This window comes from Stegodyphus dumicola, chromosome 2, assembly GCF_044657685.1.
Source record: "Stegodyphus dumicola isolate Sdum_Otavi_A_Nest chromosome 2, ASM4465768v1".
NCBI lineage: Eukaryota > Metazoa > Arthropoda > Arachnida > Araneae > Eresidae > Stegodyphus > Stegodyphus dumicola.
This window is the reverse complement of record NC_140769.1, coordinates 557594-573955: the sequence shown is the minus strand read 5'-3', so window position 1 is coordinate 573955 and position 16362 is coordinate 557594. Positions and strand designations below refer to the sequence as shown.

The following is a 16362-nucleotide window of genomic DNA, read 5'->3' as shown; positions in this document are numbered from 1 at the left end:
GTGCATCTGGAATTTTAAAACAAGGTCTTTAAAAGCGGCATCCCAAAACATTGGATGGACTCTGGAAGATTGTGAAGGAGGAGTAGAATAAGATCAACTGGATGTTTCAAGAAAAGGACTTAAAAATCAAGATGTAATATGATAGTTCAACAAAAGGGATATGAGATTGAACATATTAGAAAATAAAATTCTAAGGTTTGCTTATATACAGGGTGTCCCATAAGCGTAATGGCAAACTGCGCATCCAGTTGATCAATGTTAAATAAATAATTTCGCATACTGCGCATGCCCAGAAGAGCATTTTTCGCAATTACGACTTTGGTACAATTTTAAAAGAAGATAAATACGGTGTGTGGTTGATATTCTGTTATTTGGGCATAAACAGTTCGAGATTTTCAAACTTCTTATGTTGTAAGGTGCTTCATTACTTAGAGTGTAAATATTGATTGTAAATTACGAAATTTTCTTTTAAGAATGATTACTAAACAGGGAACATTACAAGATATATCAGCTGAATTATTATATTTATATTATAATATGAATATAATATATCATATCATAATATTACTATTACTATGAATCATATCATAATTACTATTTAATTAATATTACCATTAATACTATTTAATAACTATAATACTATTTAATTACTATTATAATATTAATATTATATTACTATTATGAATATTAATATTACTATGAACCATATCATAATATTACTATTATGAATGTTAATATTACTATGAATCTAATATTATGATATGAAATTTTACTTCTGAGGAATAAAAGCAATTGCGTATTTACCATACGTTCCATTCGTATATACTTTAACAAATTAAAGAATAAATTCACTTTAAATTACTGAATTAAAGTCAAGGAAACTATTATAAATAACCGATATTAAACATAACGTTTATGAACAAAATAAACGAAAATGAATTAAACAGAAGCAAATGCATTAAGCACAAACAAATTTCGGTAGTATTGAAATTGTAAACAGTTGTTAAGATCTACATGACGGGCAGGCTTGTTTAGGATTGCTTATGCCCCCCCCCCTTAGTCGCCAGTATTTATTTCCTCTCACTCCAACGGTAAACCACTGAGCATGCGCAGGATGCGAAATTCGTTAACATTGATCAACTCAATGTGCGGTTTGCCATTACGCGTCCCGTAAATGTTGCGACAAACTTCTGGGAGAGTTAGGGCACATTATAAGGATTATGAATTGCACAGGAAACCATGCCCGGGAATGTTGGGGGATAAGTTGTAGCAAAAGTAGAAGATGGGAAAAGAAGCAAGAGTGATTAATTTGAAGCATTTATTGAACATGAATACAAATGGCGTCCGACAACTTGAATGTTACAATAGATGCTCGAAGTTGGCACCATCAGACGCCAAACATGTTCGACACCGACCGACCACTGACTGCTGGACATGTTCAAACACATCGGGAGTTTCTTTGATTGTAGCAGCTGCGTAGGCGAACCTTGCCACGAGATCCATTTCAGGCACGACAGGATCGTGAAACACGACACTTTTGATGGCTTCCCACAGAAAGAAATCAAGGGTTGGTAAATCCGGTGAACGGGTGAGGCCAGAGAGCTGGTCCGTCACGTCTAATCCGTCGATGCCGGAATGATCTGTCCAAATGGTTACAAACATCCAAAAATGAGTCCACTTCTTAACACATTGAGCGCGGCGCAGAATTTGCTGTCCTTTCCGTTCAGCCAGCAGCGAGATAGGCCGTAAAGCGAAGCCGTATTTTTGTTTAGAATGTTTCAATACATTTAATTAAGACTAAATTTGATCACATTTCATTGAGACGATATTTATTTTTTAACTTTAATACTGTCGGTCCCGAGGACCGACGCCAGCTAAACGAAAATTCCAGTGCCGGTCCCCAGGGACCGCTGGTAGTTCGGTCCGTGGTTCGAATCACGCGAACGGGCTGGCTTCATGGGCGTTTTCGTGGTTTTCCTCATGTGCAACGTGTATACCAGCCAGTTTCCCTTAGAAAGTCCTCCACGAAGGCATCCCTTCCATTAGGCAGATAGCCCTAGTGTGTTTTGCCGTAATTGAATAAACCAAACCAAACCCCAGGGACCGACGCCAGCCACACAGAAAGTTCACTGCAGCCCTCAACGTGTTAATGACCCGTAGTCGCATAAATTTTGATGCAGGCGTGCAAACAAACCTGGTGTGGTTGATGTCTGTCGGAGAAGCGTTCTCCATAAATGCGTGCAGCGGTTCGTCCATTACCCTCAGCTATTTCATACACTAAGTGCATGTGTGCAAGCTCCCGTTTCGTATAGCGTTCCATGCCCTTCGTATGGTTCCTACCGCTCGAATGAGACAATCCTCACTTTCCATTAGCATTCACTTGTACAGCACCCCCTGCGGCGTACAGTGACGTTTCTGGGCATGGTGCGTTCCATGCCCTTCGTATGGTTCCTACCGCTCGAATGAGGAAATCCTCACTTTCCACTAGCATTCACTTGTACAGCACTCCCTGCAGCCTGCGGCGTACAGTGACGTTTCTGGGCATGGTGCGTTCCATGCCCTTCGTATGGTTCCTACCGCTCGAATGAGGAAATCCTCACTTTCCACTAGCATTCACTTGTACAGCACCCCCTGCAGCCTGCGGCGTACAGTGACGGTTCTGGGCATGGTCCTCCAGAAGTTTGTCGCAACATTTACGGGACACACTGTATAAATCTTTGCAAAATCGTTGCTAAAATGTGTGAACACCCTCTGTATGTTCATTAACCGGGAAAATTTTCTTATCCGAAAGTCTCGCCTTGTCGTCGAGGTCTCACCACAGCCGGTTAAAAAAACTTCTACTGTTATCTGAAATTCTGAGATTTACATATTCGTTGCCTATTGACGTCACACAAATTTTGCATACGCCGCTTAATAAGATCGCGGTTAAACGCTATCATTTGGATGTTATTATCGACCTGTCCACGCCCCTTTGAGTGCGAAAATATGCGAAATGCACCGCTTATTGTAATGAAACTCGGTTAATGTGATCAAAGCATTAGAGGGAAAAAATTAACCCAAGTAAAGTTACCAGATAAAGATTACAAATTATATCAGAATAGGTTATGAAAATTGCTAAGTGACAAAGATATATCGCCAAATAGGGAAACAAGTCGCCAATTAAGTGTTATAAAATACACGATTTGTATGGCGTCTGTACGCATCGTAAAGCAGATCTCAGAATTCTAATTTCAGATACAGCCACACCGAAAACCCTCTTAACCTAAGTACAGTGGCTCAAACAATTGAGAATACACCTTATTTTTAGTCCAAAGGAGCTCTGTCCTTGAGGGACTATTGTTTTCGTTTTGCGATTTTGCGTCGAATCACTTTGAATATCCGTTTCACTTTTCAAACTGTTGCCACCCAATATTATCGCCTTGTACTATATTTGAAGATTGTGGTGATGGCGATAAGGAGCGCGCCTTGCGCCCTCCGATAAGTATGGCAACCCTAGAGGAGAAGTTTCTTACGAGTAGCGAGCAGAGCGAAACAGGCAGGCTGTCGGGCAGTGTGCGCGAAGTTCCTAAATAAAGCTTAATTTTTATTGTGCACTATGTCTCGTTAATATTTATATCAATGCAGTAGGAACATAAATCTGTGATATGGAATTCGAGGATTTGTGGTAAAAACATATAGGAAGTCTGCATAATGGTAACCCGGACTGTGTTAAATCGTATGAACAGTTCTCAAGCACTTTCGGTTTTGACTACAAGCCATCACTCAAGATCTCCAAACCAGAAGTAATGGATTACATCGGTTTTCGTCCTCCGGATCACAGATGAGTAGTAATTATAGATCATTTTGTAATTACGTTTTCTACTTATCATTTAATTTCATTTTCTTTAGTTAAAATTTTTGCTTTTATTTTGGCTTAAAAACCTTGCACAATGTCTGATGTTCATGCCGTCCAAATTCCGGTTTATAACCGATCAGACCCATCTTTATGGTTTATTATGTGTAAAAGTACCTTTGCTCTTGCCACCCCCAAACCTATTACAGAATCCATTACTAAATATAATTATGTAGTTGCTCATCTTCCTCCAGATATTGCATCAATAGTACGGGATTTACTTATGAAACCAGACCCTACTGATCCATATGCAAAGCTTAAAACTGAGTTAATAAATCGTTCGGGAGAATCTTCTCAGCAAGAAATTCACCAATTATTATCTGGAGAAGAATAAGGTTCTCGAAAACCTTCCAATTTGCTTAGAAATATAAAACGTCAAGCAGAATCTTTAAATGTTCCTGATAACTTAATGTTAGAATTATTCCTTCAACATTTGCCTTCGACTGTTCAGTCTATTTTGGCAGCAGTTTCCAATTTAACTGTAGATAAAGCTGCAGAAATTGCCAACAGAATTTTAGAAGTAAATTCAACCCCAGGGACTTGTGCCGTTTCTCGCACAGTCGATCAGTCTCTTGAGGATAAATTATTTAAACAAATAGAAAAATTAAAGAAACGTATTGATCGCATTTCTCTTTCTCGTGGTCGCTCGCCAAATCGCGGAGATCGCAATAAGGAAAGAAGCAAATCCAAAAGGAGAGATTATTCTGTTTGCTGGTATCATAGACGTTTTGGGAAAAAGTGTAGAGATGACAAATGTACAAAACCTTGTTCATGGCAGGGAAACGAAACCAGCAAAGAATAGAGGCGACTTATTCTTTGCCTCAAGTTTCACGTCGCCTGTTCGTTCGTGACCGTAGAACAAACCTTTCATTCTTGGTCGATACCGGCTCTGACGTGTCCTTACTTCCAGCAAATAATTCTCAAAAACGGAATTCGTCCCAACAAACACTTTTCGCTGCTAATTCTTCTACTATTCATGTTTATGGTCAAAAAACACTTTCTTTGGATTTCAAATTAAGACGACAGTTTACATGGACTTTTCTTATAGCAAATGTTAGTACACCCATTCTTGGAGCAGATTTTCTCCATTTCTTTGAATTGGTGCCTGATCTCAGAAACAAATGTCTCAAAGATTTAAAAACGCATTTAAAACCGTCGGTTGCGTGAAAAATGCAAGCATTTATTCAGTAAAAACTGTATTTAGTGATACACCATATCACAAAATTTTAAAAGAATTTCCTTCAGTTACTAGATTACCAGATTCTAACCAACCTGTTAAACATAACACCGTTCATTATATCATAACTAAAGGTCCACCTGTGGTTGCAAAACCTCGTCGGTTAGCTCCAGATCGCTTAAAAATAGCAAAACAAGAATTTCAAACTATGATGCAATTGGGGCATTTGAGACCTTCGAGCAGCAATTATGCATCCCCACTTCACATGGTTCCAAAAAAGGGAAGTCTGGAATGGAGACCTGTAGGAGATTATCGAGCATTGAACGCTCAAACAATAAAAGACAAATACCCTATTCCATGCTTAGCCGATTTTACTGCTGCATTGCACGGTACTAAAATTTTTAGTCATGTCGACCTGATTAAGGCATACCATCAAATACTAATTAACCCAGCCGACATCCACAAAACCGCCATATGCACACCATTCGGTTTATTCGAAAGTACCCGTATGCAATTCGGCTTATGCAATGCATCCGCGACTTTTTAGAAGGTGTTTACGCTTTCGTCGATGACTTGCTCATAGCCTCTAAAGATTCTGAGGAACATTGCAGGCATTTGAAAGCTTTATTTTCCAAACTTCAGGAATATGGACTTTGCATAAATGTTTCAAAATGCACCTTTGGTCAAACGTCTATTGATTTCTTAGGTTTTCACCTTAGTGAAAACGGAATTGAACCTCTTCCTGACAAAGTCAAATGTATTTTAGATTTTCCTCAACCTACCACTCTCACTCAGCTTCGCCGATTTTTAGGCATGTTTAGCTTTTACAGATGTTTCATACCTAAAGCAGCACATATTCTTTCTCCTTTAATAAAATTGTTAGAAGGCTATATTAATAAAAAGAAACCTCGTTCTCGTGTTCAGGATTCATCCCCACAATTAAATTGGAACGAGAATGCTGAACAAGCCTTTATTGCTGCCAAAAATGCCATTGCTCAGGCTACCCTTTTGAGACACCCTATTCCCGGAGCCCAGCTAAGCATCTGGGTAGATGCCTCAGACGTCGCAATAGGCGGCACACTTATGCAGTTGTCTCAACAAACATGGGAACCTATAGCATTTTTCTCTATGAAACTCAATAAAAGTCAACAGAAATGGTCCGCGTACGATAGGGAATTATTTTCAATTTATTCTGCAATTAAGAAATTCCGACACATGTTCGAGGGCAGAAATTTTATAATTTATACGGATCAAAAACCGTTAATATACGCTTTTAAACAGAACCCTCATAAATGTTCACCTCGACAATTGCGACATTTAGATTTTATTTCTCAGTACTCTACTGATATTAGGCATGTGCAAGGTTCAAAAAACGTCGTTGCTGACGCTCTTTCAAGAATCGAAATTGATTCCATAACAAAATCTCCATTTTTGGATTTTAAAAAATTTTCGGAAGCTCAACAGCATGATCCGGAGGTACAAGACATTCTCAAAAACAACACATCATCTTTGAAACTGGAATTTAAACCGTGCCAATATTCTGATGGTAATATTCTTTGTGACATGTCAACAGACATTCCTCGTCCATTTGTTCCGAATTCCTTTCGCAGACTCATCTTTAATCATCTGCATAATCTGTCACATCCAGGAATTGCAGCTTCTACGAAGCTTATTTGTTCTCGTTATGTATGGCCCGATATGAAACGTCATATCAAAAATTGGGTGAAATCCTGTGAATCTTGCCAAAAATCGAAAATTACTAGGCATACTAAAGAACCACTGGGCACATTCTCTCTTCCTGATGCACGTTTTTCAGAAATCCATATGGATATCGTTGGACCGTTACCTCCTTCAGAAGGCAACGTGTACCTTTTGACTCTAATAGATAGATTCTCCAGATGGCCTGAAGCCATTCCCATCCCGGATATGAAAACGGAAACCATTTGCAGAGCCATCTTCAACTGTTGGATATCTCGTTTTGGCTGCCCATCGATCATAACAACAGACCAAGGTTCTCAAATGAGATCCGCACTTTTTGCAGAATTCACGCGCATTTTGGGTGCGAACAGAATCACAACAACAGCTTATCATCCAATGTCCAACGGCATTGTTGAACGATTTCATCGACATTTAAAATCTTCTCTCAAGGCTCACGAAACCAATAACTGGACTGAAACACTACCAGTTGTTATGCTTGGTATTCGGACAGCCGTAAAGGAAGATCTACAGTCATCTTGTGCTGAACTGGTGTACGGCACAACTCTCAAGCTGCCTAGTGATATGATAACTGATATCATCTAAGATATCTCCGTATGACACACAATTTATCACGAATCTTCGGCATAGAATGCAACAATTGAATCCAATAGCAACACCTGCACATTGCCAAGAAAAATGTTACGTAAGTGCTACCTTAAAGTCGTGTACGCATGTATACTTACGTGTCGATCGAGTAAAGCCACCTCTGTGCCAACCATATACAGGTCCGCATAAAGTCCTTTCTAGAACGAACAAAACTTTCACAATTGATATTAACGGTCTGAAATCTACTGTGTCTATAGACCGTGTGAAACCAGCCTATTTGCTTTCGGAGTCTAATTTGCCTGAACTGAAAACAAATAAAGACTTAAAGACAGTTCAGCAGAATAAATCTGCAAACGAACTCTCTAAGACACAAACTGTCACCAGATCGGGAAGACATGTTCACTTCCCTAAGAAACTTGCTTCTTACATAACAATTTAAAACACTTTTTTAAAATTCATATCTTAACATATTTCTTGTTATTTCATGTTTATTATATGTGTCAATACCTTGTTATATATTGAATTGCATTTTGATCTTTTCTAATTTTATATTCTAATTTTGTAATCATGTAAAAAATACCCGACAGTACGGATCCTCTGAGATAATTTCATAACCTATGTCGTTCCTTTGAATAGCCATTAAAGGAACTGGGGGGAAACTCTGTGGTGATGGCGATAAGGAGCGCGCCTTGCGCCCTCCGATAAGTATGGCAACCCTAAAGGAGAAGTTTCTTACGAGTAGCGAGCAGAGCGAAACAGGCAGGCTGTCGGGCAGTGTGCGCGAAGTTCCTAAATAAAGCTTAATTTTTATTGTGCACTATGTCTCGTTAATATTTATATCAATGCAGTAGGAACATAAATCTGTGATATGGAATTCGAGGATTGGTGGTAAAAACATATAGGAAGTCTCCATAAGATATTAAATAATGAAGAATTTGCATAAATGTATGTATGTTTCTCGCATTGCGATAAAACGACGGTACCTAGAGCCATCAGATTTTAAATAACGTAAACTTTCAGCGAATATGGGCATCTGGAAGCCCAGATTTGGCATTTGGAATTTGGTTTATGATCGCTTTAATATTTTGTAAACTTTGTAAACTTTTTTGTTTTTAAAACGAGTTTTTGATTAACAGACTCAAGGATTTCAAAGCGAGCCATATCAATGTTGTACAGAAAAAAACATTTTTATCTCCAGCGCGTGAAACTATTTGAGAAAGCATTTCAAACCGAGCAATGGCACCACTGTACGGGAACATATATATTTATATCTTCAGCGCGAGAGACTGTGTATCGGAAATTCTAATTTGCGATACTGCTGTTGAAATGAATTTTATATTTTAAGTGCGAAGAATATGATATTTAATAAATAAAGGTAACACGCAAAGCGTTAAAGAAACGGCCCTTTGGGCGTAACGTAAAATCTGAAAGCTTTCAAAAAAATTAAATTAAATTATTTATTAATCAAGCAGCGACCTCACCTGCGAAGGTGTGCTGTCAAAACATTAAACAACTCTTTCTCTGCGTGAGTTCTGGCAATTAATGTTACTAAGCGTGACGATTCTTCACCTGTCATAGGCTCGTTTAAGAGGTTAAAACCTCTCAACTCGGTGTTAGCATTACGCTTTAATTAAATAAATGACAGTTTGTTCACGTTTGGTAAGACGAGTCGTATCTCCTGCGTACCTATTGGGTTTGAAACTACTATTTAAGCGTATTCGCCTCTGAGTGAAAGATCTGTTAGTTTAACCAATAAATATCTTTATTAATAAATCAAAATTACAACAAAAATGAACTTGATAATACAATTTAATTACAATTCTTGTAAAATTCTCAAATTCAGTATAATCATTACTTAGGATTACAAGAAAATAGCAGAAATTATAACTTGTATTTTAAATAATACTTGTTATAACAGTGCTACTCTCATTTAACATCTTTCTCGATTTAATACCTGCACTAATTGCGTACAAAATGTAATGATTTTCATCTTTCTAATCAAACGGTCGTAAAAGCACAAGTTCCTTCCAATATTTCACCTATATTCAATTTTAGTCGATTAAATGTGGCAAAAAATGGATCATAATTGATCAGAAATTAATAACGCGAATAAACAAACAGACTGACATTCTTTTTTATATGTATATGTAGATTTTGTGAAACGTACAAATTTATTAACAAACTCTAAGATTTGAAAGCGAGCAGTGGCAACACATTTCGTGATAAAGCATTTTTATCCTTAACGTACGAGACTGTTGCCACTCGGGAAAATGAGTGAGAAAATTAGCGCTTTCAGAGTTTTTAATTCATATTTAGGCTGATAAAAGATGGGAATGGTCGAAATAGCTTCCTTAGAAATTTTGGAAACGGGAATAATGTATTTAATGTTTGATAATGCTATTTTTATTTTACTGTAAAACTTAGAAATTTTTTATTTTATAAACTCTAGGATTTGAAAGCGAGCAGTGGCAACAACTTTTCGAAATAAAGCAGATTTCATCTCGAGTTTGCGAGACTGTTGCCACTCGGAAGAATGACAGCGAAAATTATTGTTTTAATTAATATCTCTATTTTTTTTTTTTTTTCTTTTTTTTAAGTAGGTGGACGTCGACCTTTTTCAGAACCCAGAAAAGAATTGTAGGAAGTTTGGTGACTGAGTTATTAGCGAACAAACACACACACACACACACACAGAGATATTACATAATTAATATATCATCAAAGGATTATTTGTAAAAATACGAGGCGTATTCGAAAACTAAGTACCGTATTGAAAAAAAAAAAAAAATAGTAAAACAATTTTTTTTTAATCCAATTTTATTTTTACATGAAAATACATGTCTTAAACTATTTTTCAACAGAGTTTCCGCCAATGATCAAACACTTGTCATAGCGTGTGACCAGTTTTTGTATACCATCGTCAAAGAAACTTCTCGCCAGTTTCGATAACCACGACTCCACAGCTTTTTTCGTGTCATCGTCAGATCCAAAGCGCTTGCCACCAAGCTCGCGCTTCATGTGCAGGAACAAGTGATAGTCGGACGGCGCCAAGTCCGGGCTGTACGGCGGGTGATCGAACTGCTCCCAATGAAACTGTCGAATTAACGGTTGAGTGACACCAGCAATATGGGGCCGAGCATTGTCATGGAGCAACACAATTCCTTTACTGAGCATTCCTCTTCGTTTTGAATGGCACGCCTTAATTTTGTTAAAGTCTCTCAATATCGTGCCTCATTAATGGTTTCACCCCTGGGAAGAAATTCAGTAAGCAAAACGGACAGTGCATATGATTTTTTGTGATGACATTGTCACTTTCAACTTTTGTTTTTTCGGAGAATGAGTGTGTCTCCACTCCATCGATTGTTGTTTCGATTCTGGTGTGAAATGACACACCCAAGTTTCATCACCTGTCACAATTTGGTTTAAAACGTTTTCTCCCTCATCACTGTACCGCGTGAGAAATGTCAGGGCACTACCAAGTCGCTTTGTTTTGTGAACATCAGTGAGCATTTTTGGAACCCATCGGGAACACAGTTTGCGATAATTCAAGCGGTCAGACACAATTTCGAACAAAACAGTACGTGAAATTTGTGGAAATGCCTCTGAAAGAATTGTCATTGTGAAGCGTCTGTTCTCATGAATTGTTTCATCAACTTTCCTTACCAAATCATCGGTAACAACAGAAGGCCGACCACTCCGAGCCTCGGCGTGAATATTTGTTCGACCTGCATTAAACATTCCTACCCACTTTCTCACCATTCCATCACTTATCGCGTATTCACCTTAAACTTCTGTCACTTGACGATAAATTTCGGCCGGTTTAACATTCCTCGCGTTCAAAAATATAATCACGGCATGAATCTCACAGTCAGCGGGAGAACTAGTTGTCTTAAACATTTTGAATGTGCACAGCAAACTGAAAACAAAACATAGAGCAACCAAAATGGCGACCACTGAAAGGTCAGTGAACAAGAAAGACTAGTGCGCATGCGTGGGACGCCTACCACAGCGCTGCGACGGCGCTAGAATGAAACGGTACTTAGTTTCCGAATACGCTACATAACATAATGCACCATCTCATTCATTTTACAGAAGCAAAGACTTTAAAAATTACATCTTCAAAATCAGGTATTTCTTTCATGATTTTAATAAGTCCTAATTTAGTCTTTTCAAATTGAAATAACTTGATTAAATTAGAAGTTTTTTGCAGATCGGGTAAAAACCTGATCCATGAAATTATTACGAAGTATTAACATCTTCAACATCTGCATCTGTATTATCGCATAAACACTTTATAGTTTTAATAGAAAATTGGTTATAATATGCAGGAGCAACATGAGCACGATTAGAAACGAATCGATTTGAATAACCATTTACCAATGCATCTTTTATTATATATTTCTCTGATATACTTGTAAGTACATTTTTCTTTTAAATTATTAACCCAGAACTCTTGCCGTTTTTCTAATAATTTCTTTGTCAAAGTGTTCTTAATAGATTCATAAGGAATATGTTGTTGTTGTTGTGGGCGCAGCCCCGACCCCCCTAGCCGATTGATATCAGCAATAAGGCCACAAAGGGGAAGGCCCGTCTAACACAAAACGAGGCAGCCACCGAGCCAACCGTGCCCCAAAAAGAAACACAATTCTTAATTTTAAAATTCTTAATCTTTAAAAAAAAAAAAAAAAAAAAAAGACAATTCTTAATTTTTAAAGCCATAAAATATCAAATGCTCCCGCGAAACCAGGCCCGGGCCCCGAGCAACAAAAAAGATAGAAAAATGAAACATAACAAAACTAAAAAAAAAAGGTTCAAATGGTTGCAAGCCTTTTAAAATCTCTTTTAAAAACTCATAACATCCAATTTTAATTCTCTCCTAACTACCAATGCCCACAATACCTTTATTTTTATTTATCATAACATATTGTGAAAATTTCAATAGTTTATCATATTTCATTTGTGTTATATCTAATCCTGTTATTCCATATTTTGCCCTCACCCCTCGGGTAAGAGTACATATCTCAACGAAATGTTCCGCATCTCCAATAAGATCGCATTTGAGGCATCTATCGTTGCCCTGGAGGTGGAATCTCTTTAAATATTGTGGAAATCTTCCATGACCTGTGATAAGTTGATTCACATCTATATCTGTATAGGTTTTCATTTTCCTATTTATTTTAATATTTTTTAAATAAGACTTTCGTATTGTTGAATTTTCCCACATTTGATTCCATTGTTTATAATAGTAGTCTTTCATTTTTATAATTTTTATAATTCATTTTTATAATTTCATTTTTATAATTTTTTTCCCGTACAGTGTTGCCATGGCTGGCTTTGAAATCGTCGAGTTTGTTAACCAAACATTCGTTAAAGTGTTACAAAATGTGAAATCGATAATAAAAATATTTCCAAATATTAAATTCGGGCTTCTAGATGCTCATATTCGTGTCTAGACGTACATTATTCAAAATTCGATGGCTCTAGGTACCGTTGTTTTATCACAGTGCGAGAAACATATATATATTCATGCGGATTATTCATTATTTAATTTCTTTAAATATAACACAGGACGATAATATTCGGTGGCAACAATTTGAAAAGTGAACCGGCATTTGTAGTCAATCGATGCAAAATGCCAAAACGAAATTAATACCCCTTTGGTCTAAAAATTAATAAAGCAAATGCTAGAAGTACTAAGTGCAAGAAAGTTGCTCTAACATTTTAAACATAATCTTACTTTAAACGAGAGATTTGAACACGGCGTATCGAAATTAAGCTCACCGAAGCAGGAATTGTAGTGCAAACCTGTTTGTGATATTGTTAAACATACTGTTAACCAGAGAACAGGGGCTCCATTACCTAGCTGACATGATGTCTGCCTTACACTATAGATATTTCATTATATAGTGAAAATACAAGTGAAGAAGATACTAACAATTGTATTAATTTCGAGGCAACAATGATTTCTCTTGAAACTCTTTGGACTTCGTCGACCAAAGCCAATTCGAATACAATGATAAAATAGCATTTCATAAAATACGACGTGAAATTTGAGAAATATTTAAACGCTCTCAAAAGGAAAATAAATACATTGATTTTGTAAAGAAATAAACACATGCAATATCCATTTAAGTTTAGATTTCGGTGTTAGCAGTTAACTCAGTCACTACTATTGCTATCGTCACCAAACTTTCCAAAGTTCTTTTCTGGGTCCTGGAAAAGCTCAACGTCCACTTTATATATATATATATATATAAAAACACTGAGTTATTAATTTAAAAACGTTAGAAATGCGAATTTTCGCTCCGAGTGGGAACACTCTCGCAAGCTGAAGATGAAGAAAATCTGCTTTATTTCGAGAAGTGTTGTCGCTGCTAGCTTTAAGATGGTAGAGTTTGTTAATAAAAATTTCTAAGTTTTACAATGAAATAAAAATAGCATTGCGAAGCATGAAATGAATTATTTCCGATTCCCAAAAATTCATCTGAAGTCATTTCCATTATTTCCAACTTCGCACGACTTTAATCAGCCAAGATATTAATTAAAAACACTAATTTTCGTACTCATTTTTTCCGAGTGGCAACAGCCTCGCTTGTTGGAAATAAAAATGCTTTATTTGGAAAATGTTGCAACTGCTCGCTTTCGAATCGTACAGTTTGTCAATCAAAAATTTGCCAGTTTTAGAAAATCTGTATATATAAAGAAAAATGCCTGTTTGTGCATTTGTTTACGTTATTGATTTGTGATCAATTATGATGCATTTTTTTGCCGCATTTAATCGACTAAAACTGAATATAGGTAAAATATTGGATGGAACTTGAGCTTTTACGACCGGCTCTAAAATCGTAACTAACTTAACCGCGTTCTAAGATACAGCTGAGATTCAGATTAGAAAGGCGAACATCATTAAAAACTGCGTGCCATTGTTGCTAATATAAGGAGAGAGAATTAGTTTATTTTTCTATCGAAATTTTTTATGCTGGTTCCATATCGCATCAGCGTGAAAAATGTATGAGTAACGAATCGTACTTTTTTGCATCGTTATTAGAGAAGGATTACAGCAGTATCGTTCTCTCTGTTGTTAGATATATTACTCTTAATATAACTTTACTGGCATCGGATACTTCCGCTAGTATTTGTATAAAACTGAAATCTTGCTGCAGTAACAAATAAATTTGTGAACTACATATTAGAGGTTTCAATTTCAAATGTAATCGTAACGCGGTCTACTTAGAAAGGCATGCTTTTCGCTAATAATTTCACTAAAATTTTAAGAACTTATAGTGTTGCGAGGCCCCAACTTGTCAGCAACCGTGGTAGTAACTGCTATGAACTGTAAATTACACAAACTCGTAAGAAGGGTTTAAATCCCTTTTTATTCCACTTTAGAAATAACAGCTGCATTCACTTGACGCTCACAAACTATGCCGACCCGGCGGTTTAACAAAACAGAAATGTGAAACTAAAAATAAATGACAGGATGAATAAATAACGAGATCACTACCTACGAGGCTCTAAAATCGTAACTAACTTAACCACGTTCTAAGATACAGCTGAGATTCAGCAAACTTACTGATTAAGCAGTTAAAGAGTCAACGAACTGCCGAAATAGGCACACAGGCCGAAACGCGCGGTTCTTAAATTTCTACCTAGAAACCTTCACGCTCGCGATTCAAGAAGCACACCTACAAACTTATTTCCCTTCTATTTAAACTCAACTTACTTCTGCTAAAATTTGAATATACTGTGCGTTCTACTACAATTTACATACTCTGGCATTGGCAATTCTAGGGGAAAGTAAAGGCTTGACAGGAAAGATAGCTTAAAATAAATGTTAGTTAAAATAATGCTAAACCCTACAAACTAAATTCCCATAATAATAATTAATGCAATTAACGTGAAATGATTTGGAACTGATCTTTTGTTCGTTAAATTTTTAGCGCATTTAATTAAATTTGAGTAATATTTCATTACCACTGCATTTATATAAGATTCAAATTAATTTAACAGTATTAGATTAGAATTTGAGAACAAATTTGAGAAACACTTACCTGCATATTTCACATCCACTGTAACTGCAACTATGGTTAGCTAATATTGGCACAAGAAGCAACTCCAAACGATTGAGAGTTTATCGTACGTTGTTCATGCGATCAGAGAGACGGAAAGAGTTAGCTTCTGACCTCATAGTCTTCGGTTACGGTCAAGGTCTCCGGTTTAAATATCGCGGCCATCTTGTAGGTAGTCGCAACACCAATAAGCTGCGTCTTTCCTACTGACCTTTATTTTGGAATCCCATTTTTTTTCCTCATATCGATATTCGATTTTATTTTTTATTCTTTTCAAAATTCCACGCGTTGGAATAGTAAAGAGAAGCTAACTCGTTTTTCGAATCGCAAACGAGGTTGCCAGAAGAATAATATTTATTAGGAAAAATAAGAAATGAGCTTTTTTTTTAATTATTTTTTTAAAGAGTTTCGTCCCAGTTTGGATCCTTTATCGCTTCACGTTAACAAAAGAAGAGATTTTTCTTTCTCCTAGCTTGTACTGTTCCGTCGAATGGCAATACGTTAAGAGCAGACGATATCGTATAAATTAAATCTTTAACGAGGCAAATCCTATTATTAACATGAAAATGGAAGTTTTTAATATGAATATAATTAAATGGCTTCCAGGCAAATCGTTGACTAGTTAATTCGAGGTATCTCAAAAAGTGTTTTTTATTTCTTGGATCGCGCATGTTGTTGAACTTTTCACGACTCAATTTCGAGATCGTAATTTGGTTCAAAATTTAATTAATATGTATAGTTCTGCTTTGTGTAGCCGAACGTAGTTTAGTGGCATTTGCTTAACAGAATTTTAAGGTACTGAACTGCACAAATATATATTTCAGCAAAATGATTATATATGCATGTGCTAACGTGTAAAAAATGATAACTACTTTAAGGAAATCGCGTACATTTAAAATGTCAAAATATTACCAAAACGC

The 16362-nt window shown here is 36.6% G+C and overlaps 1 protein-coding gene across 1 annotated transcript in view; it reads right to left on the bottom strand.

The window, feature by feature from the left end:
* The window catches only part of LOC146998350 (uncharacterized), a 50524-nt gene extending 34937 nt beyond the window's left edge, over positions 1-15587 (bottom strand). The window contains exon 1 of the mRNA XM_085810375.1: positions 15425-15587. Coding sequence (XP_085666501.1) covers positions 15425-15430 — 6 coding nt within the window. The 5' untranslated portion in view covers positions 15431-15587. The remainder of the gene's footprint in view (positions 1-15424) is intronic.
* Between the last annotated feature and the right edge of the window lie 775 nt (positions 15588-16362).